General features: G+C 40.1%; 1 protein-coding gene across 1 annotated transcript; it reads right to left on the reverse strand.

Moving 5' to 3' along the window:
• Nucleotides 1-1,777: 1,777 nt before the first annotated feature.
• Nucleotides 1,778-27,928, reverse strand: hnrnpua (heterogeneous nuclear ribonucleoprotein Ua). The gene is made up of 14 exons (XM_059985560.1): nt 27,056-27,928; nt 16,949-17,075; nt 16,785-16,858; nt 14,174-14,313; nt 13,992-14,091; nt 9,706-9,818; nt 9,076-9,339; nt 8,252-8,371; nt 7,484-7,612; nt 6,897-7,065; nt 5,691-5,960; nt 4,888-5,072; nt 3,790-3,894; nt 1,778-2,110 (listed from the first exon to the last, which is right to left on the reverse strand). Exons 1-14 carry the CDS (start codon nt 27,834-27,836, stop codon nt 2,054-2,056), a joined length of 2,634 nt encoding a protein of 877 aa, XP_059841543.1. The 5' UTR covers nt 27,837-27,928; the 3' UTR covers nt 1,778-2,053.
• Nucleotides 27,929-27,992: the final 64 nt, after the last annotated feature.

Raw genomic sequence — 27,992 nt, forward strand, 5'->3', positions numbered from 1 at the left:
ACTTTTTCTGGCTTATGGACCATAGGTGCTTAGCGAAGCAGTCTTCCAATCTACATCGAGTTTCACTGATAAAGAGGCCACACCAGGAGCACCAGATACAGTATATGATCAGAACAGACATATTACAGATGGAAGTGTCACTTCACCTAGGACTGTTTGAGGCCTTGAAGTAAGGGAGGAGGTGCGACACTTACTCCACTTGCAAGGATAAGTACCAGGAGGGAGATCAATGGGGAGGGACAAATGGACAAGAGTCGTGTAGAGAGCGACCCTCTACCCCCCACGAAAAGTGTAGGTGTGTTGGGGGTTGCGGGGAGGGAAAGATGTACTTGGTGGTGGAATTGGAGACAGTGGAATTATGCTGGATGCGGGGAGGGCAGACGTGTGCAAAATGGAAGATACAGGTGAGAAAAGCATTGATGGTGGAGGAAAGAAACAGGCAACTTTGGTAGGTGCAATTATTTCCCCACCTACATTTAAAAGGCCTAATAGATAAGGTACTTAGATAAATGAGAATATTTATTTAGCGACACTGTGCAGAATAAGTCCTTCCAGCCCTTCAAGAAAAGCTGCCCCAGCAACCTCTTGACAAACCTGATTGACCCTAGCCTAATCATAAGACCATTTACAATGACCAACTCAGAGAAAACAACATCTGAATACCCTATACGGTGAGGACTTATAGAATGGCACCGGAATTGGACTCCAAACCCTGTAACGCTCAACGCTAAAATAGCGTTGCACTAACCGCTACATTACTATGGTGCCCATACCAATATTGAATTAGATATGCAATGTTGGAATGGTACATAATACAAGCAAGCCCACTACAATCTATAGTGTATTCAGGAACTCAAAACCCCCAAAAGTAATCTTTTCCACACTGAGTGCTTCTTATTTACTATCGAGTTTTGTTCTGAGGTTGACCACTCTTGCTGAGCATATTAAAGCATAGAAATTGGATATTTGTTTCAGTGGATCCATATCAGAAATTTATCCCCGACATTACCTTCCCTACTCCACCCGTTTATAAGACCAGACACAGGAGTAGATTTAGGCCATTTGGTCCACCAAGTCTGCTCCACCATTTCATCTTGGCTGATTTATTATTCCTCTCACCCCATTCTCCTGTAACCTTTGATGGTCTTACTAATCAAAAGTCTGTCAACCTCTACTTTAAATATACCCAATAACTTGGCCTCTATAGTCATCTGTGGAATGGATTCCATACATTCAACATACAATGGCTAATGAATTTTTTCATCTCTGTTCTAAAGGGACATCATTGTATTCTATGGCCAAGCCTGCAGATCCTGGACTCCTCCATTGTAAGAAACATCCTCTGCACATCCACTCAATATTCAATAGGTTTCAGTGAGTTTCCCCTTCATTCTTCTAAACTGCAGCAAGTACAGGACCTGAGCCATCAAACACCCCTCGTACACTAACCCCTTTCATTCCTAGGATCATTCTTTGGACTCTCTCCAAAGTCAACACATCCTTTCTTAGATAAGGAGTTAAAACTACTCATAATATTCCAAGACTTTGGTCTGACCAAAGTCTTATAAAGCTTCGGCATTACACCCTTGCTTTTATATTCTAGCCTTCTCAAAATGAATGCTAACACTGCATGTCTTCCTTACTACCAACTCAACCTGTAAATTAACCTTCAGGGTATCTTGCACTGGGACTCCCAAACCTCTTTATCTAAACATTCCTCCCCAGGTTATCAAGTTAGAGAAATTGGCAGAATCAGAGATACACAGGACACACAAAGCACAAGTTCAGAGGGGTTTTATTTGATAAAATTTTACAGAAAAAATGCAGAAACTGAAAATGTTTTCATCCTCTAGAAATTGGGAGGTTCACCACATTCCACCTAAACATTACAATTAAAATGTAAAAAAATAAAAGACACTTAAAAATCAATTAATTGATAAAGCTTCCAAATACGACCTGCAGGCACTTTGTTTTGGAATGTTTAAAAATCAAGATTAAAAAAGTTGACATCTCTTGGTTGAAGTTACAGTTGTTGGATCACTCTCTGCAGATCCTAGTAGTAGTCTTTGTTATAATGATTACTGTACTGGCTCCAGAACTGCTGAAGTCGCTGTAAGGTTAAGAAAATAAACATTAAAAACAGCACAAGTATATAGGAAAGTTAAATCCTATTAAAATAGCTTGTCTGGTCATTCCTCCCATTATTGACCTTGGTATAAATGCCATGAGACACAGGTTCTTTGCTAAAAGGAAGGTAATGACATACTGTAGATAATCTTTTACATGAAATAACTGCCCGTTACATAATGTTTTCAAGGGCTCTCTGTATTTCATAGTGGAAGGCAAAATGAAAATGTAATTTATCCATATTTTAAACAATAGCTGTGGCAGTTAACCAGACTTGTATTTATCATCATCCAATTTATGAGAAAGCAATAATTTTAGTTAACTATTTTTGCACAGTCACTATTATACGAAGGAAATCAAGACAGTCAATCTGGACCATGGGCAACGTGGTAATTGCCTGAAAAACTTTTTTTTTAAAATGTTGCTCTGGGGGTTGGTTATGTTGATGGAGCAGCCAACTTCATCATGGGCTCTAGCCTCCCCACCAAAAGGCAATGCCTCAAAGAGGTGGCATCCAAAATTAATGACCCTCCACCACCCAGGACATGTTCTCAATACTACCTATCAGGGAGGAGGAACAGAAGCCTGAGGCACACACTCATTCATAAACAGCTTCTTCCCCTCTGCTATCAGATTTCTGAATGGACATTAAACTCACGAACACTACTTTTGCTCTTTTTTCACTCCTTATGGTAGTTTATATTTCATGTATTGCACTGTACTGCTTCCACTAATAAATCTAATTCTGAAATATTGAGCAGAACTTACTGTCTTTCTTCAGAATTGTGCTGGAAAATGTATAGTCTGATAGACACTTGCTCAGGACTACACTGAATTGCCAGTGTAGAGTTTTGTATTCTGACTCTCAGACAACAACTGACACTTTTCATATTCACAAATCATCGATAAAACAGCCCAACGCCAGCATGACTACAACTACTGCTCTGAGACAAGGTCATCACATTGAACCAGGCTAAAAACCAGGCTAAAGCCATACCTGTCAAAGCACGAGAGGTGAAATCTGAAATAAAAACTGATTATGCAGGAAATAGTCACAAAATAGTTAAACTTTAACATTTCACTCTCCTTAGCAGGAAGTGTAGCTTGCCAAATAGTTCCAGCAATTTTGGTTTTATATTTCAAATCTTGCAGTCAGGAAGGTACAACCTGCCTTCAATTCTAAAAGGATTCAAGATCCTCCAATTTTATTTTTAACAATGGAGCATCCATTTGTTTAACTCAACTGTATAAAGTCTGTGGGAACTCTTTAAGTTACTCTCAAATCTACTCACTACATTTATTATTATCATTGCTTTTTGCATTCCTCAAAGTACTTATGTATGCAATGATCTGTCTGGGTGACAGGCTAATAAAAGCTTTTCACTGCATTGTAACATGTGACAATTGTAAACCAATTATAAGCTCTCATCCCCAGCAGTTTAAGAACCACTTGCCTTTCATGGCGAGTTTAAAAAGCACATTTTGAATAAACAAAGATGTGCTGACATCAAGAATTAAAATGAATACTTCTGGCTAACAACCAAACCAAGCAAAAAAGATCTGTCTACATGCATCGATTGATAATGACACCAATAGTTTTATTTGTCACATGACAAACAACTTTATGGTAAACATCTGCTGTCCCTCCGCCCAGTTACTTACCGCCTGCTGCTGACGGTTCCAGTTCTGTTTGTAGCCTTGACCTAGGTTGAAGTTTTCGTTCCTGTAGCCTTGGTTATAGCCACGGTTTCCCCTGCCTCTGAAATTCTGTTGTGAATGAAGACAGATTACAGTCAAGAGATAGGGTTGTACTTTTTATACTTACTCCCTGACTTGGCTGCCTAACCACTTAATTTTTTTTTCTGAAAAGGACTGCACCACTGAATCTGCATTCTCAACACTTGGCTGTTCTACACAAAATTTCCGAGTGACTTGCAAGGAGAGATAACTGTTCTCTTTAGTTCTATACAATAGGACTCTAATTGGAAATAACTTCACTAGTGTAGCATATGCAAATACTAGCATTGTTTCAAAAAGCAATAGTGGACAACTGCGTAATTCCTGCATTCAAAGGCAGCATTGACTTTAGTGGGGAACTGGTACATCAACTTTATACAATAAAAGAGGACTTTCCAGTTTAATCTAATCAATTTCTAAATCTGACAAATGACTCAATAAATAGAAGCGATAAGGCTCAAGGCTACACTTCTTCAAACTGGGCCATTTAGGCCCCTGAAGAGGAATACGTCAATTAATGAGATCATGGTTGAAAAACACAACTTTCTCAAATCTCACAATTCCTTTAATACCCAAAAATCTATCAATCACTGATTTGCATATAATCAATAATTAAACTGCACTTCATGGGCGGAGAATTTCTTAAAGGAACAGCTTTATACCTCAAAGTTAATACGCATGGCAATGGCTAAGGTGGTGCCAAGTGTGAAGACAAGCTATTACAAAACATACACACAAGGAAATGAAGCAAACATGAAATCAGCAGAAGAACCAAGCATTACATATAATAAAAGAACAAAAAAACTGTTCAAAGTTATTAAAATATTAAAGTGAGAATGTTTATGTTTGACTAAAAAACATCAGACTACTTAAATTTTGAAGAGTTGCCATCATACAGTACATAAATCAGAATGGTAAGATTTATGGTTTATAGATTGTTAAAAGACTTGGGTTCAGTTTTTTTTAAATGGAATCGGAAACCAGACAAGTTTTCCCTCAGGGACAAAAGAATTCAAAATGTACCTGTCCATAGCCTCCTCGGTTGTCTGCTGGACCCCTGTGGTTGTAAGATGCACCTCTCCCACTGTATAAGCCCCTGTCAATGAAACCACCCCTGGAAAAGCCAAGCATTGGAGTGAAGCGCTGGTTTTGAGGATATCCACGATTCTGCTGAACTCCTCTTCTGTTAAACTGCCCACGGTTCGAACCTGTACAAAAGAGTGGAATATTCAGATCATTAAATGAATAGCTGAAAAAGAAAAACTGTAACAATATTACTAACCTGTCTAGAAAGAGCAGAATATGGGATAAATTATATTGCTCTTTCAAAGAACTAGCAGAGCCAGGATAGACAGAATGGTCTCTAATCACAATTCTGCATGGTAACTTTGAGAAAGTAAGCTTACAGAAAAACAATCCCAGCAAAATGTTCAAAACAACCCTCAGTTAAACAGGCATGTTATGGTTTAATGGCCTACTTCCATGCTGCATGATTCTATGAACAGTTACATCCTACAAAATACCCAATTCTCAATGGGTCCAAGCCAAGCTACATCAGGAAAAGCAAACCAACTAGATTCTTGATTGTGCTCTGGATCCAGCAACAAGTACATGGGAACATCAGTTTTAAGCACAAGTCATCTTGCTTGCAATACACCTACAATTTAACCATAAAGGCTCACAGTAAAATCATGGTTACTTTGCTGCCAAAGGAACCTATCTCATCCTTGTTGTTTTTCTCTGTGCAAGCTTGTGGTTTGCTGTGAAAGGACTGAAACACAACCAATACAGTAATGGGACTTACAAGTGCTGCACAATGTTCATACCTCCTCTGTAATTGCCACCGCGGTTCTGATATCCACCACGTCCTCCCCTCTGACCACCTCTATTGTACTGGTTCATTCCACTTCGTTGACCACTTCGTCCCCGATTCATTGCTCTCTTCCCAGCATTGGTATTGGGCTTTTTCTCTGGTGGAAGGGCTGCCTTACTTTCCTCTTTGTATTTCTCAAGCAACTTCTGAGCATCTTCCTTCTCCAGTTCTGCGTAGCTCACCTCATCCAGAAAATCACCCACTTCAGGGAGCGCGAAGATACCTTGAAAAACAGGCCAATGATATTAAGAACCTATGCATCAAATGCATTATTTCCAAACTATATTCTGTCTGCATGTCCACAATGCCTTCAAAAGTACTTCAGGCAGGACAGAGTGTAAATAGGTTGCTCAACTATGGGAAACAGCACAGCCGAGCTCTGTACTCACCCAATGTCCACATGCATGCTTTCCTCAGCAAAGGCCACTGAACAGCGGCAAGACAGACTGTGCAAGGAGATGCAAAGGGCACTCCAGTACCATTACTAACCACGGTCAGACGCAGCAAACATAAAAAAGCCACAATCTTTATTTCTCACAGCAATACGGTTACCAGTTGAAGCACCTGGAAGTATGAAACTTAAACTGGTCTATCTGGAAAACTTCTTTTCCCTACACTTCAATGCAGGCTACACCTCAAGAGCTTGTTTACAAAGGATATTAAAATCAAAAACACAACTAAGTATAGCGAAAGGCATTTAAAGAAGTGTTCGAATTGTTGAGAAATGTTGTACTGTAAACCTATAAAATATCACAAGATTAAAATTACATGAGAAAACTAAATTTTAAAAAAACCTGCACGGCAGAGTAGCTGGATGTAATTACAGCTCAACCCTGAACTGATAAATTTATTTTTTTAAAAAAAAGGGCACAAAATATTTTATGTTTAGAGGTAAAACACATGTCAAATCAATCCAAAAACAGTATCTCTTCATTTTGCTCAAAAGAAAATCAGGAGATCCGAGATAATAGGTAACTAACATATATATGGAAAGATTCTGAAACAGGTCACCATACACTTAAAAGATTTGGTTAAAAATAAACACATAATTGCTAAGTGCACTGTTGTATCACTAACACATTCAACGACCAGGTGTTCTAGCTCCCAAAGTAAAACTGATCAAGGCATGACCAGAATTGCACTCAAATTGGATCTACACCTTTCATTTTCAGAACAGCATGTTCTGGGACATCCTTTCCCTCTTCCTCTGCTTTCTTCTTTGAACGCTCCTTATATTCTTCATCTGATGGACAAATGACAACCGCCTTACGCTGGAAGCCTGCGAACAGGCACATCTTTCTTCTCTGTGCAGCTGCACACACATTTGTCTACACAAGAAAATTAAAAGTGTTTTTTTTGAAAAACAACTGCTTCTCATTTTGAGTTATTCAGGCACCCCTGCCGCCCCATTCTTTCACAGCATCCCATCTTTCTTAATTTGTCCAGCATCAGTTTATTTTCCACTATATACAATTCATTACAGTAAAGAATTACAAAGAGGAATGGCTACAGTAAAGATTCAATGTGCCATTTACTGGTGCTTTCCCTGTTATTGAGAACTCAAGAGCCTTTCAAGAGCCCTACCTCTAGTCCATGCTTGAGTACCAATTTCTAAATATATATCTAGTTCACTCCTTCTGTCTCTCAAACAATCTAACCTGCTGTTTAGACCATCAATAGGAACAATCTTTTCACATGTGTTAATTAAGGAGGGGAACAGAAGAATAAAACATAACTTCTACATACCTGATCAAGAATGTAGTTGCGCTTCTTGCGAGCAGCTATCTCAATAAACTTGCTCAAACACTGCGTAGCTTGTTGGATCAATGTGGTTAATTTACCTCTATCGGTCTTCTGACGCTTGAAGCTCAGCACCTGAGACAGTTAACAAATGTTGAGCAGAAAGTAACCTAGCACATTACAAATGACCAGAGAACAACCAAGAATTAATTGCCTGTCCGTATATTTCTTATCCAGCAAACTTATTATTGCAGTATCTTTACTTACTTCCATACCACTTTAATATGTTTAAATATATATTAAAAGGTAGCCACATGTTCTGTGATCACATTTTATAAACAACTGTTGTATTCTATGGCAAAACAATATTAAAGCATCCAAATATCACAAAATAATTCACTTTGTGCCTTGACCTAGTTATCTAAGCAAAATAATGTTTGTGTTGGTGGTTAAAGACATATTACAGCAAGAATAAGCACAAAAGCCTAGAAACTCACTTCATACCGTAATCTGCTTGCCTCAGGGTATATTGAATTATTATAGGAAACTGTCTTTATATATTCATGTCTAGGTGTGTTACTTAGATTGACAATTTTTTAAATGCAAAATTAAAAATCTTACTGGGAAGACAAGCTTATACACCAACATGCACTTATAACATAAACAGCAATGAAATGGTAACCTTTATTTTTGGTCAAACATCAACTATTTCTTCAATTAATTTTGCTTCATTCACATGCACCTACCAAGAAACCATATTATCAAATATCTAACCTTCATAATATCCATGATGTTGTTTGTCCCCAAGATGTTGTATTTGCCTGGGTACTCTGCTGCATGCTTTGAAACCCACACTGATTTGCCACTCCCAGGTAAGCCAACCATCATCAAAACCTGAAACACAGTAAATCAAGAAAAATTATTACAGACCAATACAAATAAGTCCTTCCAAATGGAACACTAATCACTAGAAAAGGATCTAGTTTATTACGATGAATAAACTTTTCTTGAGCTTCCAGCCAGGTACAGGTATCAATTACAACCAACGTTTCAATGACAAATTCCACCATCTTCATCAGGGATTCCTGATGAAGATGCCAGAGTTTATCATCAAAATGTTGGTTATAATCGATACCTGTACCCTGCTGGAAGCCCAAGGAGGATTTATTCTACTAATCACTGGTTTTGCATTGTAAGCTTGCCATATCTCTAGGTTACCACACACTTGGTACTGCACAATTCAGTGAAACAGGAAACAAAAAAAATTGTGGTACATCTCTAATGGAACAGTTATAGATAAAGAAAGTACATGAAAGACATATTTGGTGTGATAAGAGAATGATAGAAATGTTAATAGACAGAAATAAAGTATGGAATATATATCACGTTAAGACCTTCAACTCCAAATATTGTAAATTAATAAATATCTCTTTTGTTCTAGAGTACATTTTTCATAGGTAACTAGAGAGCAAAGATGGATAAAATAGGGCTAAGATCTAATAGAAGAGGATTAAGGAATCCAAATGATCTCTCCCTACGTTCCTTTCATTATAATAAAACTAGAAAAGCAATGCTTTTTTAAAAAACATTAAACTTACTTCACATTCTCCTTTGGTTTTCGGTCCCTTCGGCCCTCGAATGCGCTCCTCCAATGGGACTTGCTGGATGAAAGTGAAGCCTTCAGGTACAGGAAAGTATGGTGTCTCCATTTGTCCAAAATTAAACTCTACTGCACAATTGTGACAGAGAACATGTGGAAATAAAGCTCTCTCAGCAAGACAGTCTTTTCCAATCTTAAACGCAACACCCAGATCCTGTCCATTCTTGGAGTAAGAGACTTCTACTTCATCAGCATCGAAGTTCTGTAACAATCACAAAATAAGGTTGAGGAAATTTGGAGAATTTCCAATCTCCAAGTAATAACTGATAAAAATCCTTAACAGAACCTATGCTTCAATTGTATTTGGTATTCATTTCAGCATCAGCTGTAATGGGCATTACTTTAAACCCAAACTGCGGCAAAACACCGAATTGTAAACTCATGCCAATATTCCAAATATAACATTTATCGAAACGCAAGGCATCTATTAAAATAATAAGTCTCAACAGTCCTTCAAGTTAGTAAACTGGTGCTGCTTCCCTGCATTTTAAAATGCAAAAAGTGGGTGCAATAATGCAGCACAACATAAAGTGGAATTGATGCGAAGATTTCTAAAATATTAACTTACCAGGAAGCAGCCAATTACATCATTTTCCCCAAACTTTTCGCCATACTCTTCTGATTTGCAATTTGAACATTTTGTTCCATTTCCAGAGTATCCAACAGAAAGCTCCTCTTCCCCTGAAAAGAGTTTCATTTAAATTCCATGAGCAATTAATGCCATTTGTAAAAGAAATCAAAGAAAGAAAAAAGGCCACAACAAAATAGTTTGAGCTCAAGTACACATGGCCCATATCTCTATACTGTGATTATTGATTCAACAGCGCTTCTCTTAAGACTATCAGAATGATGGTACGTGAAGTAGGAAGAGACAATATTCTTGGTCATCTAAAAATTATGTTTGTTATTGCAGTACTGTGGACCAGGTATACTTAATTGCCATACTTAATCCAACTGTTAGATAAACCACGTTTCTACAGGTTGAACCTGAATGTATTGTTTGAAAAGTGACAGAAGTGCCTTTACAGCTCTATTTCCTACTGTTTATTTTTTTCTCTCTCATCTTTTTTTCAATTTTGGGGAATCACATTTATGCTTAATGCACATTGCTTACTCTACTAACAAAAACAGTCTGGAGAAATCAACTCTATAAAATGCAGTACTTCAGAGAATCGAGTTTATACGTGCATTTACTCCAAGATTCCATTTCACTGTATAACTGGCAATAAATTCCTACCAGTTTGGATGTTGAGCTTCTGTGTGAAATGTGAAAAGATGTATTTATTTGCGTCAAGCACTGGTCAAAGCAAAATTACAAGGTTTGCTGAGAAAATTAGAACAAATTCAACAGGAAGGCACTGCTAAATGAGAGAACGGGGTAAAAATCTTAGGTTGAAGTTGTATAAAACGTTACTGATTCCTAATTTGGAGTATTGTGTGCAGTTTTGGCCACCTACCTAGACGAAAAGAGTGCAGAGAAATTTTACAAGAATGCTGCCAGGACTGGGGGACCTAACATATAAGGAAAGTTTTAATAGGTCAGGACTTTATTCCTTGGAGCGTAGGAGATTGAGGGGAGATTTGATAGAGGTATTCAAAATTATGAGGGGTATATAGGTACAGTAAATGCAAGCAAGATCTTTCCACTGAGTTTGGGTGAAACTAGAACTAAAGGTCATGGGTTAAACGTGAAAGGTGAGATGTCTAAAGAAAACAACGAGCTACCATTGGAAGTGGTGAATATGGGTTTACGTTCAGCATTTAAGAAAAAATTGGACAGGTTCACGGATGGGTGGGCAATGAAGAACTAAGGTCTGGGTGCAGGCCAATGGAACCAGGCAGATTAATATTTCAACATGGACTGGATGTGCTGAAGAGTCGTTTCTGCACTGTAGTGTTCTTTGACTGTTGTACAGATTCATTAAAAAAAACAAAAATGGCAGACACACCTTGCTTGGATTAACAAGGTTTTCTTCAACAAATATGAGTGTCACAGGTTTTAGGCAAAATCTAGTGTTTTCTTAAGAATGGCAGTAATCCAGAAATTTATTAAGCTTTCCTTGTACAAAAAATGTAATTGCTGACAGGAAATGCCTTTAACTAAGGAATATTTATTTATTGAGAGATACAGCATGGTAACAGGTCCTTCCAGCCCAATGAGCTTGTGCTGCCCAATTCAGATCAGAATCAGGTTTATTATCACCGACATGTGTCGTGGAATTTGTTAACTTAGCAGCAATGCATAATATAAAAGAAAAATAATAACAATAAATAAATGGGTAAATCAATTACAGTATACGTATATTGAATAGATTAAAAATTGTTCATAAAGCAGAAATAATACATATTAATAAAGTGAGGTAGTGTTCAAGGTTCAATGTCCGTTTAGGATCGGATGGCAGGGGGAAGAAGCTGTTCCTGAATCGCTGACTGTGTGCCTTTAAGCTTCTGTACCTCCTACCTGATGTTAACAGTGAGAAAAGGGCATGCCCTGGGTGCTGGAGGTCCTTAGTAATGGATGCTGCCTTTCTGAGACACCACTTCTTGAAGATTCCTGGGTACTTTGTAGGCTAGTACTCAAAATGGAGATGACTAAATTTACAACTCTCTCTAGCTACTTTCTGTCCTGTGCAGAGGCCACCCCCATACCAGACAGCAATGCTCTCCACAGTACATCTATGTTTTTGAGTGTATTTGTTGACATACACTTACAATTAGCCTACTAACAAGTATGATTTTTGAGATATGGAAGGAAACCAGAGCATCCCATGTGGTCAAGGCAAGAACAGACGGACAGTGGCAGGAATTGAAGCCCCATCAATGAATGTGCTAACTGCTGTGCTATGGTGCAATAAATAATATGAACCACATGTTTAAGGCATATTGTTTTAAGAAGCTGAAGCTGAGATTCTCAAACCTTTAAAGTATTGAAATGATCCATTTCACTGAAATACTTAACACCATTTATCTCATTAGTTCTTGTATAGCACAAGAACTAACATGCCTGTTTTCTTTCCCTGTGGGTATTTGCACTTTGAACAAGTTAGATAAAGAAAAGCTCAGAAGGTAATCAACCACAGATAGCACACAAGCATCTCAATCCAAGTATTCATTTTCTAGCAGATTTTTCTGGACTCCAATCTCAAAATTCAATTTCACTTTATCCCCACTACTGCAAATAAATTATAACTAAATAGTGGCAATCTGACATCAGATACCTCAGTGCGGACGAAGAGTCAAACCTTCTTGTCATTATTTGGATGCTATGTTTATGAACTACATAAATACTGATACACCACCACCTGCAATACAGTACAGCTCTAAATTCAGCAGAGTGAACTGCAAAGACTATTTTACCTTCAGTAGGCAAGGAAACCGGTATTAAGGATTCCCAGCAATTTTCCTGCAGTCAGTGGATATTATTTGTCAGTCTCATGAAAACTAGAATTACACCCTGCTACATATTCTTCAAATTTCAGGCTCCCTCTTTGCCCTATTCTGTGAGCAGCTGAGAAATGTCACATTTTTGGCAAGAGAACAAATTTCTATTTTCAGTACCATCAGGACTCTTGCTGAACTGCAAGTATCATTTTGTGGTGCTTCAACAATGTACAAACCTCAAGAACAGCAATCATTTTGCATCCCCCACATCAGCAATCAGTGCAGCTTTAGCAATATACTATACTTACGTTAAACTGGAACCATTTCTGTGCAGCTGACTTCATCAATGAACTGGCTTGAAACTGTTTGGTTTCACACAGTGGTTTTAAAGACACGGTATTTTCCCTTCTCAATTCATGGCCTTAGTTTATGGTCTGCTGAGTATTTTCAGCATTGCTATTCTTTTAGCCAAGGGAGGCAAATCTAACAGAATCTGTTCACCTTTATGATCTGAGTTTAATAATAATGAACAATGCTGTGGTCATTCTGTAATTATATTTCCCACAGCACCCTAGACTGTTAGATTCACAACACTTGTACATTATAAAAATTCAGTAATGTGCAAAAGTCTTGTGCACACATACTCAAGACCTTTGGACAATACTGCTGCTACTGCAAAAAAAAAGGAAAAAATGGATTTCGTGACAAATGTGAGTGATGATAAACCTGATTCTGATATGGATTTCTATTGTGGACTAAGAGTGGGAAAGAGGCAGGGAGAGGGGAATCATGACTGGGAAAATGGGGAGAGGGGAGGGAACAGGAAGCACCAAAGTGATATTCTGTAATGATCAGTAAACCAATGATTTTAATCAAATGACCTTGCCTGGTGACGCAGGGCTGGGAGTATGCACCTGTGCCATCGCCACCCCCTGCCCCGGCACCTCTCCTCACCATTCCCTTCTCCTGCCAGATTTACAAACCTGCTCTCCACTCCAAGTTGACAAAAGTCTTAGGCACACTAGCTATATATATGTGTGCCCAAGACTTTTGCTCAGTACTGTACTTGAGCCATTGCAACATTATTGAAAGTCCACAATGCCAACTACCAATCCACTGCTCTCCACGTTTCTTTTTCTAATACACCTCCACAAAATAGAAGTTATTCATAATCAACTTATGTGGTTAATGCACACATCAGGTCTTAAGCATGTGGCCTAGCAGGTAATGGAGCCCAACTAAACTAGAAATATAGGAATTTCACAGAAGGCATATCCCTAAAGCAAAATACGACAATGCTTGAAATCTGAGTAATTCTAACAACAACAAAAAAATTCCATCTGAGAATTGTGTCTATGTACTGATGCCAGTTGACCACAGTACTTCCAACAAAAACAGTTCCGTATTTGCTCTAATATTAAGAGGGGAGAGGGAAAAAGATACAGATAATGGGGTAGTAGAAAATGAACTCACCAAGCAACATGCTGTAGGAAGCCAGTGACCAGCCAACCCTCACCTCATGTGGGTCAGCCTGATCTGCTGGCAAATGCTTAACTGGTATCTTCTCAGTTACCTGTTGAGACAAAATAGTATCAGTATTGTTTTGTGGCTTTTAAAGTAAAATGGTGGTACAGGCTAATAATAAGGGCACTTACCTTCATCTCGAAGCAGATTTTGCCTTTATTTACCCCATAAGAAGCTCTTCCACCAGCCCAGAGGTACGCAAAACCTTCCATAGTCAAAGGCATTGCGCCAAAACGATCTCTATTGATCTTAAAGTGCAAATCACAGTTATCTAGAAAAGAACATAATATTTGTTCGCACTTTAATCCATAACCACACATAAATTATAAATTTTTAGTACACATTGACAGACATGCACACATTTAACTCAAGAGACGTAGCCAAAGGAACAAATGCAGTGTTTCAAATCCATAGTCCGGAAGTCAAGGCCCTCTGCGGTAATCTAAGGCCAAATGTTTTTGTGTCCAATTCCAAATCTACTGCATACTAAAGTCAAAGACGATGGCCTTTTTGGGGTTAGAGGACTCTGTAAGTGTATGGGTGGGAGGGAGGGAGGGAGGAACAGGGCTTGTTTTGTTGCTTGCTGTGTTCTGTATTGTTCTGCTGGGGTTTTTAGGCATGCTACACTGAAACAGAATGTGCAGCACACCATCAGGTGCATTGGTTGTCAATGTAAATGAAGTATTTCACATCATCTTTCAAAGTACATGTGATGGGTAACTAGTCTGGATCCTGGCAACATCAGCAACTGATCTGAAAGAGAATGGCGCTGAAGAAAATTAATACAACCCTCAGCCTGCGCCAGTTATTTAACACATAAGGATGGTTAACATTAATCTTCTTTTTCATCCAGCGCCAAGTTTACACACAGCACATTATAATGGGATTAAATAATTACTTTTAAAAAATCAAAAATTTTAAGCCATACAGTATGCAAGTCACAAGAGTAAGTTACCACCTCCCCAAAGAAAACAACTTAGTTACCTACAAAACATCTTTTTATTGAAGCAGAAAAATGAGACAAATATGAAAACAACCTACACTGAGTCACCAGCTAAAGGGTGGAAGAGAAATAGGCTAGAAGAGATATCTGGCTTTCCCATCAATTATTAAATGATATATACAAGCTGGGAAATATTCTAATATAAAATATACTAAGTATTCTAATACAAGATACTTCCTTTGGAGAAAAGCAGATCAGAGCCATTTGGCCCATCAGGTCTGCTCTGTCATTCCATGATGGTTTATTTATTATCCTTCTCAACCCCAATCACCAGCCTTCTCCCCTTAACCCTTATTAATCAAGAACCTATTAACCTTCACTTTATACCCAAAGACTTGGTCTCCACAGTTGCCTGTGGCAATGAATTCCACAGATCTACCACACTCTGGCTAAAGAAATTTCTCATCTCTGTTCTATAATGGATGTATAATAAGGCTGTGCCCTCTGGTCCTCAACTTCCTCACTTGTGTGGGACACTCCTCCAGGCCCCACTAACCTCCAATCTTAGGCTATTGTTTTAAACCGTAACATGACCCTAGTTAATAACGAACACAAAATCTAGAGATTCAACTATCCAACTCCACACAGTATTTCAGAATTAGAGCAGGCAGGAATTGGGGCATACATATGCAGCATAGCATGCACATGTAGAATATATGGCAACTTCATTGCTGATATTTACTTAGTCTTAGAAAAGTACAGTATAGAAATAGGCCCTTTAGCCCATCTAGTCCATGCCAACCATTTAAATTTTACTCCTGTCAACATGCACTGGAACCATAGCCCTCCACACCCCAGCCATCAAACTCCTTTTAAACACTGAGTTCAAGCTCACATGCACCACTTGCACCACATGTTCCACACTCTAACAACATGCTGAGTGAAGAGGTTTCCCTTCATGTTTCTCTTAAACTTCTCACTTTTCACCCTTAAACCATGACCCCTGGTTGTAGTCTCACCTAGCCTCAGCGGAAAAAGCCTGCTTCCATTTACCCTATCCAGAACCCCTCATAATTTTGTATACCTCTATCAAATTGCCCCTCAATCTTCTATGTTCCAAGGAATAAGTTCCTAGCCTATTCAATCTTTCTTTATAACTCAGGTTTCCAGGCCCCTGCAACGTCCTTGTAAATTTTCTCTGTACTCTTTTAACCAAAAGTAAGAAATGGGCTGTCAGTCATTAAGTCTCAGGGCAATAAAAGCTTTTCCAGATTGGAGCTTGCAACTCCTATAGTAAAATCTCACAATACTTCTAAATCAGGCCTACTATGGAATCTGAGGGTTTTGGTAGCATGACACTTTCATTCTTGGAAAGAAATATCAATGATTGTAGCAGTGAAAAGTTATTTCTAGATCTTTGAAAGATAAACAGTTGTTCACAACTTCCAGTAATTTACATTTCCAACTGATGTTATGTTATCAGATTCAGTTATTTGAGAGTAATGAGGGGAAGATTACAAAAATCCTTAAAATGATGCTTTCCTGACTTGAGGAACAGCCAAAATTAGGATGGAGACAGCCCCCCCCCCCCATCCCCAAAGAAAGACTGCGCAAAACTGATGAGCAATTCGAAACAGAGCCAACAGATTGCATGTAAAAGAAAATGAGACACAAGATATAGGAGCAGAATTGGACCATTTGACCCATGGTGTTTGCTCCGCCATTTCATCATGGCTGATCCATTTCCCTACCAGTCACAATAGTGGCCTACTCTTGTATCTATGTCTTAGTATACTTACATGTATCCAGGGCAACTACAGTATCATCAAATTCCTCCTCATCTTCTTCCACTGGGGGCAGGGGAGATTTAGACCTGCAAAAAGCCATACTCATTGATTATAACTTTGTACTTAACAGAATACAAACAAATGATTATAAACTGAATACACATTATTATAAGTACCGCCGATATTTGTTCTCCTCAATATACTCAAAGTAACCACGTCCATGATCTTCATGAGGCCTCTTTACTCCTTTGCGATTTTGCTCTTTACTCTTATTAGTCGCCTGTTCAACTTGGCTGTCTTTGTCTACAAAAAAAGAAAGTGAGTTACTAATTGCCAACGGATACACTCCTGGATTCTGAGGTCAGTGGCAAAATAAGGCATTCACTATTGATCTTGGAGAAACTGTCTAAAATGATGCTACATTCATAGACCCCCCCCCCCCCACTGCCTCTCTAACCCAGGTAACTCAACTGCCTATTTTATCAGATCCCTGATAATAAGTCAAAGATAGCATTACTGAGGCTATTCAGCCAATTATTTTGGAGAATTCTTCCAGGCAATAAAGCAGCAAGTTTATAAAAATGTCTGGAACATAAATGAATAAAATTACAGAACTAATGTTTCTTCTTTATTTTGAAATTAGTCCTTATAGAACTCAACAGGTTAGAATCAGAGAGGGAATTTCCCTGACTATTGAGCCTAGAACCAATGGACTATACGATTTTGGACAGATTTCTTTGGAATTCTCTACTCCCAGGGTTAAAGAATCTCAGCATAAGATCAAAGCAAAACTGTCAGGACTTCTAGATTTTCATGATCTTAGTGGAAGTATCAATGGTAGTTTATATCAACTTCTGCAAAATGTGCTGAAAACACCTGAAAAGCAGTGCACAATGTGCAGGAGGAAATGAATCACTGAGACTAACTACTGAGCTTACAAAACGTACACAAGAAATTATTCAACATCATTATGTTATGGATCTTTCAATGGCCATTCAAAATGAAGCTGCATGGACTAGATGAGCCAAAGAGCCTGTTTCTGTGCTGTACTTTTCTATGACTCTATAATCTGGATTACAATTTCCACAGTTCCATGAAAGGAGAGGGGAAGAGACAGCTATGGTGACAAGAACAATGTATGATTTAGCTATTTAAATTAAACACAAGCTGTAGACAACTAAACTGATTTGCAACAGTTAATTATCTTTGTAATTCTTATGAACTATCTGTTTACTTCAGATTTTATTTTATTATTATGAGCTATATTATTGCACACAACTAGGAAAAGACACATTCAAAGACACATTTCCACATGGCAAGTTTATGTACTGGGCACAGAATACACTAGGATTAGCAGATTACTGTTCTTGTATTACATTTCTAGAACTGAGGGGACATTTTGAACCTTTCTAGATTATTTGTAAGATGTACTTAATTAGTATGACACCCTGCAACCATGGAAGATCTAACAATCCGATAAACACACTGTACAGCCTATTTAAACAGCTTTCACTGTGCTTAATTCTAGATTCTCATTTTACTAAACATAATTTATGTGGCTAGTTCCATGAAAATAGTATTTTTAATGTTACCACCCTTGAACACCCCCCCCCTCCTGACAGCCTACTCCATAAAACAATCCTAATAGAATCATCACTCCCATTTTGCTGATGGGGATGTTCAATAACTGAAAGCACTCTAACTAAAAGTCTGCCACTTGCTTCAACCTTGAAAATACATAGAGCTTCCCACGGTAATTTCTGGTCCAAGAATTGAAACATCCCTTAATTAGAAGAGTAAGTTTACATTGAACAGCAAACAGGAAACCACTTGAAAGTGGACAAATTCACTTGACGTTGCTATAGAAAGAATATTTTAATTCACATATTTTAGTCATTACCCTGGAAGTGATGTATCACATTATAAAGACTTTTTGTTAATGCAGTTTTAAAATGGAAGACTGTTAGAAAAATGCAAAATGGATTTGAAATTGGTTCAGAATCATTAAAAGAGGGAACTGATTCTTTCAGACCTCAAATCTAAAAACATATACATTATAAACACATTACTGCAAAATAAGTGTGTGGATTAAATACTAGGCAAACAAAGCATGACGAACAGATCTAATACTTCCCCCACCTCACTGATTTACTCCTTGGTGTGACAGTGAAAAGGCCGACAAGATAACTATGATTGTATGATTGGGAGACTGAAATAGGACAAAGCCATTTCCAAAAATAGTCCTTGCTTATTAATAACCCTTTTCCAAATTTGGGAACAGCTGCCTGTTCAGCTTTAGTAGGGTACTACAAGCAGTTATAAATAATTTGCAGGTGTTCCCAACCCGTTTTATGCCATGGACTACTACCATTAAACTGGACCCCAGGTTGGGAACCCCCAGTAGAGAGATAGACCACACCACCATTTAAAAGGCAATTTAATCTGTCAAAATGAAGCCACTGCCAAGAGCATGATGTTCATTTATCTTCAATTCCACAATGGAATATGCACTTCAAACTTTTTGATTTGCACTATAGAACCATTTTTAATTTTTAAAATGCAGAAAAGCTAGATTTCTGCAGTAAAATGACGTGATCATTTAGCAGCCACTACAAATATATAAAAGGTTCATGTCTGCAAGAATTGACCATATCCTGACCACACTAAATGCATTTGTGGACTTGGCAATGCACAGAATACAGCTGGATCACACAGGGATGTCAAGTAAGTCTGTCTTTTCTGAATCTGAAATCTCACGAAAACACAATATACAGAACAGGCTCAGTGAAGCCCTCTGCATTAGCAGAGCACTTTGGAACAGCTATCTTTGCTTCAGAGAATAGGAATTGCAGCCAAAATGCATAAATAAATTGCAGCTGACGGCATATCGATGTTACAATGAGTAATGTAGAATCTACTATAACATAGCCTTAAATAATTGTTTGCCATGCTTGAGTAACCACGAGGATCTATGAACTTCTTACCAATTTCCTGACCTGGGTTCTGCAACACACTTCAATATTTTCTTCTGGTGTTCAAATCTCATCATAAACTTATCCCTTTATCTATCTACACCTACTGCAGAGACCAAAGATCATTTCCAAATATAATCACCTACCACATGCTCTAGAATTACTTTGTAAAACCTTTGCATCTCTGAATGTGGTTCAAATATTAAATCTGGTTTATGCAAACATTTAGGCATATTTATAAAATATCTTCTATCATATGCCTTACTGTCTTTGGCTCCCTTTACTATTCCAACAAAACTTCTGGCTAGGCATCTGCAGAACTCAACCAACTCAGATAAGCAACATATCCCTTGTGCCTTAAGATTTGAAGTTAAGATGAAATGTCACTAACCTACACCACTAATCCATTTTCTTTCACCAAATCTTGCCTGTTCTACCAGCATCCTTTTTAAAAATACAAACTGGTGTTTTGTAACCAACAGTTCCTTAATTGTTTCTCTCCTTAGCGTCCTGTTCACCTCATTTTACTTTTTACACAGGCAGATCAACTACTATTAACTAACCTTCAACATACACTTTCAGCTGGCACCAAAACCTCTCACTTTTTCCCCATCTCCATTTCTCCAACCTTTTCATAACTTCCAAAATTTGTGTTTCTAAATTTCATAGATCTAATGTAAAGCCATGTTAGCTTAAATCTCTCTCTTTACAGCTGCTGCCTGACCTGCTCAATATTTCCATGATCCTTTTGTATTAGACTTCCAGCATCTGCAGTCCTGAGCTTTTTTTCCTGACAAGACATGAAATTGTGATGCAGCAACAACCAGTATCATCACACAATGAGAGTCCGTGGCCTCTGTCGGCCGTGGTCGACCATGGGTACTGCGCCTCTGGTAGTCACTGAAGCAAAGCTGAAGTGGCCTTTCCAGGGCGCAAGCCAGGGAAGAGTTGATATGGAGATCCGTCTGTTTGTTACCTATGCAGGGACCCCATGCTGAAGACGGGTCCAAAAGGAACGACGTAAGTCGGTACAGTTTGATGCCAGCAGCATCACAGGAGTTGCCGTGCCAGTGCTGGGTACAGCAGCCAGCCGCCTTCGGGACTCTGAAGATTCCTTGGGGTTTACTCCCAAAGCCGATTAGAGTAGCAAGTAAGTTTTTATGTATGATTCTCCCATGGTAATACAATGGATTCTGGTTAATTGGGCCAACAGTTAATCGAGGCAGCTGCTTATTCGAGACAACTTTTAAATAAAACCTTGTTGAAAAAATAGTCTGGATTCCCTTCATTTATTTGGGATACTGCGGCACTTAATTTTGGACAGGAGACTGTTGCCAAACTGTTTCTAACTAGCATGGGTCACATGCATCTGCGTAGACATTGTATCTAGAGTAAACTGTTTTTAAATAGCGTCAGTTGCGTGTTTGTGTTCAAAAACATGACTTTGTCACTGATAGCAAGTAATAAGCATGAAGACAATTCAGAATAGTTTTGCTTACTGTGGTTTGAAACGTTCAGTCTTGGGAGATGCCAGAAACAGCTGGGAGTGAAAATGAAAATAAGTTTTGACAAGTTAGGAATTACGAAGAATTTGAAGGTATCGACAATCATGTTGAACGTAACAGTGAAATGATGATTTTGAGAATGCAAATGCTTAAAGTATTGTACAAAGGCAGTCCATTATCTGTATTAGGTGTCTGCGCTGATTTTGTTCATTTACAGTCATTCAAAAGTACACTGGATAAATTCCTCTGTCGATAACTATTAGGAACTAATATACAGCTTGCTCTGGAACTCATTTAAATACATGATTTGTTACTTAATAAACAGTAGTTTGTGTTTTTTTTTCATGTTTACCTTTTGAACTGCACTGGATTCCAGTTAATTGGGACACACTAGTACATTTTGGTCCAATTAAGCGACCATTCCAATTAGGTGAAGGATCATGGAAATAGTTAATGGGCATAAAAAAGGCAAAGTAATAATTACTTATTACTAAGTAAGCAAGTATGTACAAATGAAATACAGAATATATTAGAACACTACAAATACTACAACAGCACTATAAAACTGTGCATCAGTTTCTAATAGTTATGGACAGAGGAATTCAGTGTACACTGCTGTGTTCTTTTGATTGACTGTAATTGAACAAAATGGACAGACACCTAATGCAGATAATGGCCTGTGTTCATACAATGACTCTAATGATTGTAACCTCAAAATCTTCATTTCAATGTAACATTCAACATGATTGCTGATACCTTCAAATTCTTTGTAGTGCCTAACTTGTCAAAGCTCATTTCCATTTTCACTCCCGGCTGTTTCTGGCATCTCCAAGCCTGACTGCTCGAAACCACAGTAAGCAATATTTCCAAAATGCATTACTGCTCATTTCTTACCAACTAACAATGACAGTAACTGCTTTTTGAACACAAATACACATAACTGGTGCTATTTAAAATATACATATACTATTTAAAATCTGTTCGCTTTAAGCACAGTGTAGCGCCTAAATGCCACACAAGTGCACAACACTTAAGCTAGTTATAAACCATTCAGCAACAGTTTCTGGACCCAATTAAGCAGAAGAGCATCCCAAATAAATGAAGGGAATCTTGTCTACTTTCTTGATTAGTTTTTGTTCTTTACAAGTTGTCCTAATTAACCAACCAACAGCCCAATTACTGGAATCCATTGTATTCACAACATGGGGCCTGGTATCTAATTTTATAACTTTTGCACCATAAGGCCTTAAAATATTGTATGGCCAAGATGTAACTGAGTATAATAAAGCGTAATTCATATACTTCATTCATCATCATAGAAAAGTACAGCACAGGAACAGGACCACCAGCCCATCTACTCCATGCCAAAGCATTCAAACTGCCTACTCCTATCAACCTGCACCAGGATCCTAGGCTCTCCACGTACCTATCCAAACTTATCTTAAACACTGAAATCAAGCTTGTATGTACCACTTATGCTGGCAACTCTTGACACCCTCTAATGACCCTCTGTTTCCCCTCAAGTTCCCCTTAAACCTTTCACCCTTAACCCATCACCTCTGGTTGTAGTCCCATCAACCTCAGTGGTCAAAGCTTGCTTGTGTTTAACCTATCTATACTGCTCATAATTTTGCATACCTCTATCAAATCTCCCCTTCAATCCCTTATGTTCCAGGAAACAAAAGTCCTAACCTATTCAATATATCCTTTTAACTCAGGTCCTCTAGTCCCCACAACATGCTTGTAAATTTTCTCTGTACTCTTTCAACCATATTTACAAAAAGGCATGTGGTAAGCTTCCATTCATCTGCTGAGGCACCAAGTACAAGGAGTTGGGATGTCAAAACATTTGTTAGGACATATTGTGTATTATTCTGGTCTAGTATAGGAACAATGTGATTAATCAAGAGGGCGCAGAGAAGACTGGCAGGAACTAGAATGTTTGAGTGATGAGGAGAGATTGGATAGGCTGGGATTATATTTGTGAGAGCAAAGGCAGCTCAGAGATAACCATAGAGGATTATAACATTATTATTAACATAAATGAGAATAAATAGTCTTTTTCTCCACAGGGAAGAAGAATCTCGAACAAGAGGGCAGAGTTTAAGCTCCGAAAGATTTAAAGGAGACACGGGGCACTTGTTTTTCACACTGAGGGTGGTGGATATCTGGAACAATTTGTCAATGCTTGTAGCAGATGCAGGTAGAATACAATGTTTAAAAGCTATTTGGACGGGTGCATGGACAGGAAAGGAATAGAGATATGGCAGGCAAATGGCACTAGCGCGAGGCATCTTAGTTGGCATGAAAGAATTGACCCAAAATTCACCTTATCATCATTTTTGAGATTCAATATACTTAATATTCATGTCCAATTGGGCAAAATACTACAGGGTTAAAAACTTAAGTAACACACAAAATGCTGGAGTTCAGCAGGGCAGGCAGCATCGATGGAATGGAATTAGTCAACATTTCAGGCTCCAAAACTTCAATTCCTTTCCATAGGTGCTGCCTGACCTGCTGAGACTCTACAGCATCTTCTGTGTGTTACTCTGGACTTACAACATTCGTAGAATCTTCTGTTTGTGTTAGAAAACCATTAAATGCAGATCTGATTGAAATTTATCATGGTTTTAAATTTGAACCACCAGAAATAGCTGTATGGCCTCCCTAAATACAGTTAGTAATTTGATTTACTTTTGCAATAAAACTGTTCCAAAATCTTGATGGTCAGTGCATGTTATTGGCCAGTGGGATAAAAGAGGCTACATCCTCAAATCTTATTAATGGCAACACAAATAGTCCTCAACTCTATTTCACAATTCAAGACTTGGTTTCTTGGTTCTACCAACATGCTCTTAGAGCAGGATTCAACAATTTCCTAGTTCCAACATGTCCACAACACCTCAATATCAAAGTCCAAATGATGGAAATGAAACCCAATTTACCTCACCTTCCAGACCCCTTTTGGATGATATCCATGACTGGACAACATTCGTCTGAACTGTTAGCTTACGTACGGTTAAACATATTTTTGAACACTAAAACAGAAACAATTTACAACATCTATGGTACGATGAGAGGCACTGATAGTGTGGACAGTCAGAGGGTTTTTCCCAGGGCTTAAATAATTGCCATAAGAGGTTTAAGGTGCCGGGGAGCAGGTACAGAGATGTCAGGGGTAAGTTTTTTTTACTCAGAGTGGTGAGTATGTGGCATGGGCTGCTGGCAACAGTGGTGGAGGCAGATACGATCAGGTCTTTACAGAGACTTTTGGATAGGTACATGGAGCTTAGAAAAATAGAGGGCCAATGTTAAGCTAGTAATTTCTACGGTAGGGACATGTTCAGCACAACTTTGTGGGCTGAAGGGCCTGTAGGTTTTCTATGTTTCCATGTTATTTGTGATGAAGCCCGGATAACACACCCACACTTTCAACATCATCTATCCCAACATCACGATATAAGACTCCAATACCACCACTAATGGCTTATGCTGCCACTCATTTACATCTAGATCAACGATAAGAGTTGCCTAAGCCAGCATGCCCATGGCTAGCTACTGTCCCTACTTTGTGTATGTCTATAATCATCAAACCTACTCTGGATGAAGTGCTAACATGCAGTATCCTATCCACTGATTTACTTGCTGACCCAGTGACCAATGGTTTGAAATTTCTCTATTTTCCAATCTCATAAAACAGTGCAGCACGGGAAAAAGCCATTTGACCCAAACCTCCCATTTCACATTCTATTCTTCTGTCCTTTGACTCAATCAATGAATCAATTCGCCACCAGAAACCACAAGTCACAAGCTTGGCAATTCCTTTCATAAACTAACATACCCCTCAACCATCAGACTTTTGAACCAGTGGGAATCACTTTCCTCATCATTGAACTGTTCCCATAACCTATGGACTCCCTTCAAGCACTTTTCTTCTCATGCTATTGATAACTGCCCTTGAACAGAAAATTCTACAAAAAAAAAGTGGACATGGCCCAGTCCATCATGAGAAAAGCACTTCCAACCATTGAGCTCATCCACATGGAGCACAGTTGTATTAAAGTAACATCCATCATCAGCAACCCCACCACCCAGGTCAAGCTCTCTTCTCACTGCTGCCGTTAGGAAAAAGGTACAAAAGACTCACACCGGCAGGTTTAGAAAGTTACTACCCCTCGATCTTCAGGCGCTTGAACAAAGTAGATAACTTCACTTGTCCAATCATTGAAATACTCCCATTACCAGAGGACTCACTTTCGAAGCCTCATTACATGCTCTCAATATTTTTTGCTTATTTATATATATTTTTCTGCATTTCAGCTGAAAGCCCTAGTTGGGCAATCATTGATTGTGTTATATTTATTAAGTTTACCCATAAGAAAACGAACTGGTGTCGATTAAGTCTTTAGAAAACACAAAGTACACTGCAGATGCTGGGGTCAAAGCAACATGTACAAACAAGCTGGAGGAACTCAGCAGGTCAGGCAGCATCCGTGGAAACAAGCAGTCAACATTTCAGGCCGAGACCCTTCGTCAGGACTGAAGAGGGAGGGGGCAGTGGCCCTATAAAGAAGGGGAGGGTGGGAAGGCGGCTGGTAGGTGCCAGGTGAAAAACCAATTAAGAGGAAAGATCAAGGGGTGGGGGAGGGGAAGCAGGGAGGGTACAGGCGTCAGGGTGAGGCAACACATCCCTTGTGAGTCTGTTGGGGTCATCTATTGCATCCAGTGCTCCCGGTGAGGCCTCCTCTACATTGCGAGACCCGATGCATAATGGGGGATCACTTTGTCGAGCACTTTCGCTCTGTCCGCCACAGCAGACAGGATCTCCTGGTTGCCACCCACTTCACCCATTCGGATATGTCCATTCACAGCTTCCTCTACTGCCATGATGAGGCCAAACTCAGGTTGGAAGAGCAACACCTCATATACCGTCTGGGTAGTCTCCAGCCCCTTGGCATGAACATTGGATTCTCCAACTTCTGGTACTTCCCTCCTTCTCCCTTCCCATTTCACGCTGCCTCCTCCTCCAGCTGCCTATCACCTCTCTCATGATTCTGCCTCTTTCTACTACACATAGTGCTTTCCCCTTACATTCCTTCTTCACCTTTCCTGCCTATTCCCTCCCCCACCCCCTCATCTTTCCTCTTACTGGTTTTTTACCTGACACCTACCAGCTTTTTCCTTCCCACCCTCCCCCCACCTTTTTGTCAGGGCTCCTGCCCCCCCCTCTTCAGTCCTGAGGGAGGGTATCAGCCCGAAACGTTGACTACTCGTTTCCACGGATGCTGTCCGACCTGCTGAGTTTCTCCAGCTTATTTGTAAGAAACACGCTTCTGACACTCGACCACGGTTTTGCTCGCCCTCAGAGGGAGAAGGGAATGTTCGGCTTATTCGAATTAACAAGTATATTCCTATTATAATGCATAACAATTATTTTTTTCAGTTAGAAACAACGATAAAAGATCATCGCGGCTGCGGCGAGGTCCACACGTGTCGCTTTTCCTTTTCTGTGCTCCCATTTCCCTCCTTGTAAGCGTTTCCACTTCGCTACTCCATTTTGCTTTCTCTATAATCATTCCCACCCTCTCCTCCATTTTCTCGACCCTCCTTCACCGCCCATCCTCCGCTCCCGACGCTTTGCAGCGGATCCCATTTCGCCGCCTCCCGCCAGCTCACATGTGTTCTCTCGGGCAGCCGGAAATGACGGCCGCGGTTACCGTTCAAAAAGGGCGCATCCCATCACTCCCACCCCCTCCTTTCCCCCGGGATATGGGATAAATAAAGGCCGAGGCCGCCATCTCACCTTTGCTGGGCTGCTGGGGGGTGGCCTCGGGAACGTCGGCGGCCACGTCGCCCTCCGCTGGCCGGTGCTCGGCTTCGGCGACCGCACTGTTTCCAAGCTCCATTGTTTCGTCTCCCGCCTGATGCTGGGGCTCGGCGGGCGCCGCGTGGGGTTGGGCCTCCCCCATCCCGTTCGCCTCCTCTTCTTCATCCTCCTCCTCCTCGCCTAGGCCGCTTTCGCTTTCGGCCGTCTTGGGCTCGGCTTCCGAGTCCGCGCTTTCGGCCCCCTCCTCCTCCAGCTCGTAGTCGATGGTTTCCCCCGTCCCTCGGGCGGTCTCGGCCGCCGCGGCCTGTTGTTGTTGCGGCTGAGGAGGTGGCGGGCTGGGCTCTCCACAGGCCTGGACTTCGACCAGAGGCCTAGGAGCTTGCTGCTGGCTCCGCGGGGCGCCGTTCAATCCCGGTCCAGGCCCCTCGTACTCTGCTTTGTCTCCGACCTCCGCCGCATCCTCCTCCTCCTCCTCCAACAGCGGCTCCTGCTCCACATCGTCGGCCAACACCGTCTCAGGCAGCTCGTCCAGGCAGACGGAGGTGTGGCCGGCCTCCTCCTCCTTGCCGTTTTCCCCGGCTTCCAGCGGCCCTTCGTCTCCCTCCCCCTCCATCATCTCCACCTCGGCCTCGCTGTCGAGGGCGGCCTGCAGCCGCTCCTGCAGCTCGGCCTTCAGGCCCTGCACGCTCAAGCCCCGCCGCTTCAGCTCATCCTTGAGCTCGGGCACCTTGAGTTTCTTCACGTTGATCTCGCTCATGGCGGCTCCGGCCTCCGTGCACTCGCGGTTCCGATCCGATCCGACCCGACCCGCTCGCCGCTCCGACCTCGAGGCGCCGCGCAGGCTCAGTGGCGGCAGCGCCGTGTTACCGTAAACCCCGTAGTGTGCGCGCCTCGCCAAGTGGGAGGTGGGTGA

This window comes from Hypanus sabinus, chromosome 12 (assembly GCF_030144855.1).
Source record: "Hypanus sabinus isolate sHypSab1 chromosome 12, sHypSab1.hap1, whole genome shotgun sequence".
Taxonomy (NCBI): Eukaryota; Metazoa; Chordata; class Chondrichthyes; order Myliobatiformes; family Dasyatidae; genus Hypanus; species Hypanus sabinus.

Bases quoted from the DNA above. Each gene is read 5' to 3' on its own strand.
- hnrnpua (XM_059985560.1), bottom strand. From the start codon at position 27,836: ATGAGCGAGATCAACGTGAAGAAACTCAAGGTGCCCGAGCTCAAGGAT. The intron at 17,076-27,055 runs GTGAGATGGCGG...CTTTTTTTGTAG, and splicing joins CCCCCAGCAGCCCAGCAAAG to ACAAAGACAGCCAAGTTGAA. The intron at 14,314-16,784 runs GTAAGTATACTA...GTTCTTTTCTAG, and splicing joins TGTAGTTGCCCTGGATACAT to ATAACTGTGATTTGCACTTT.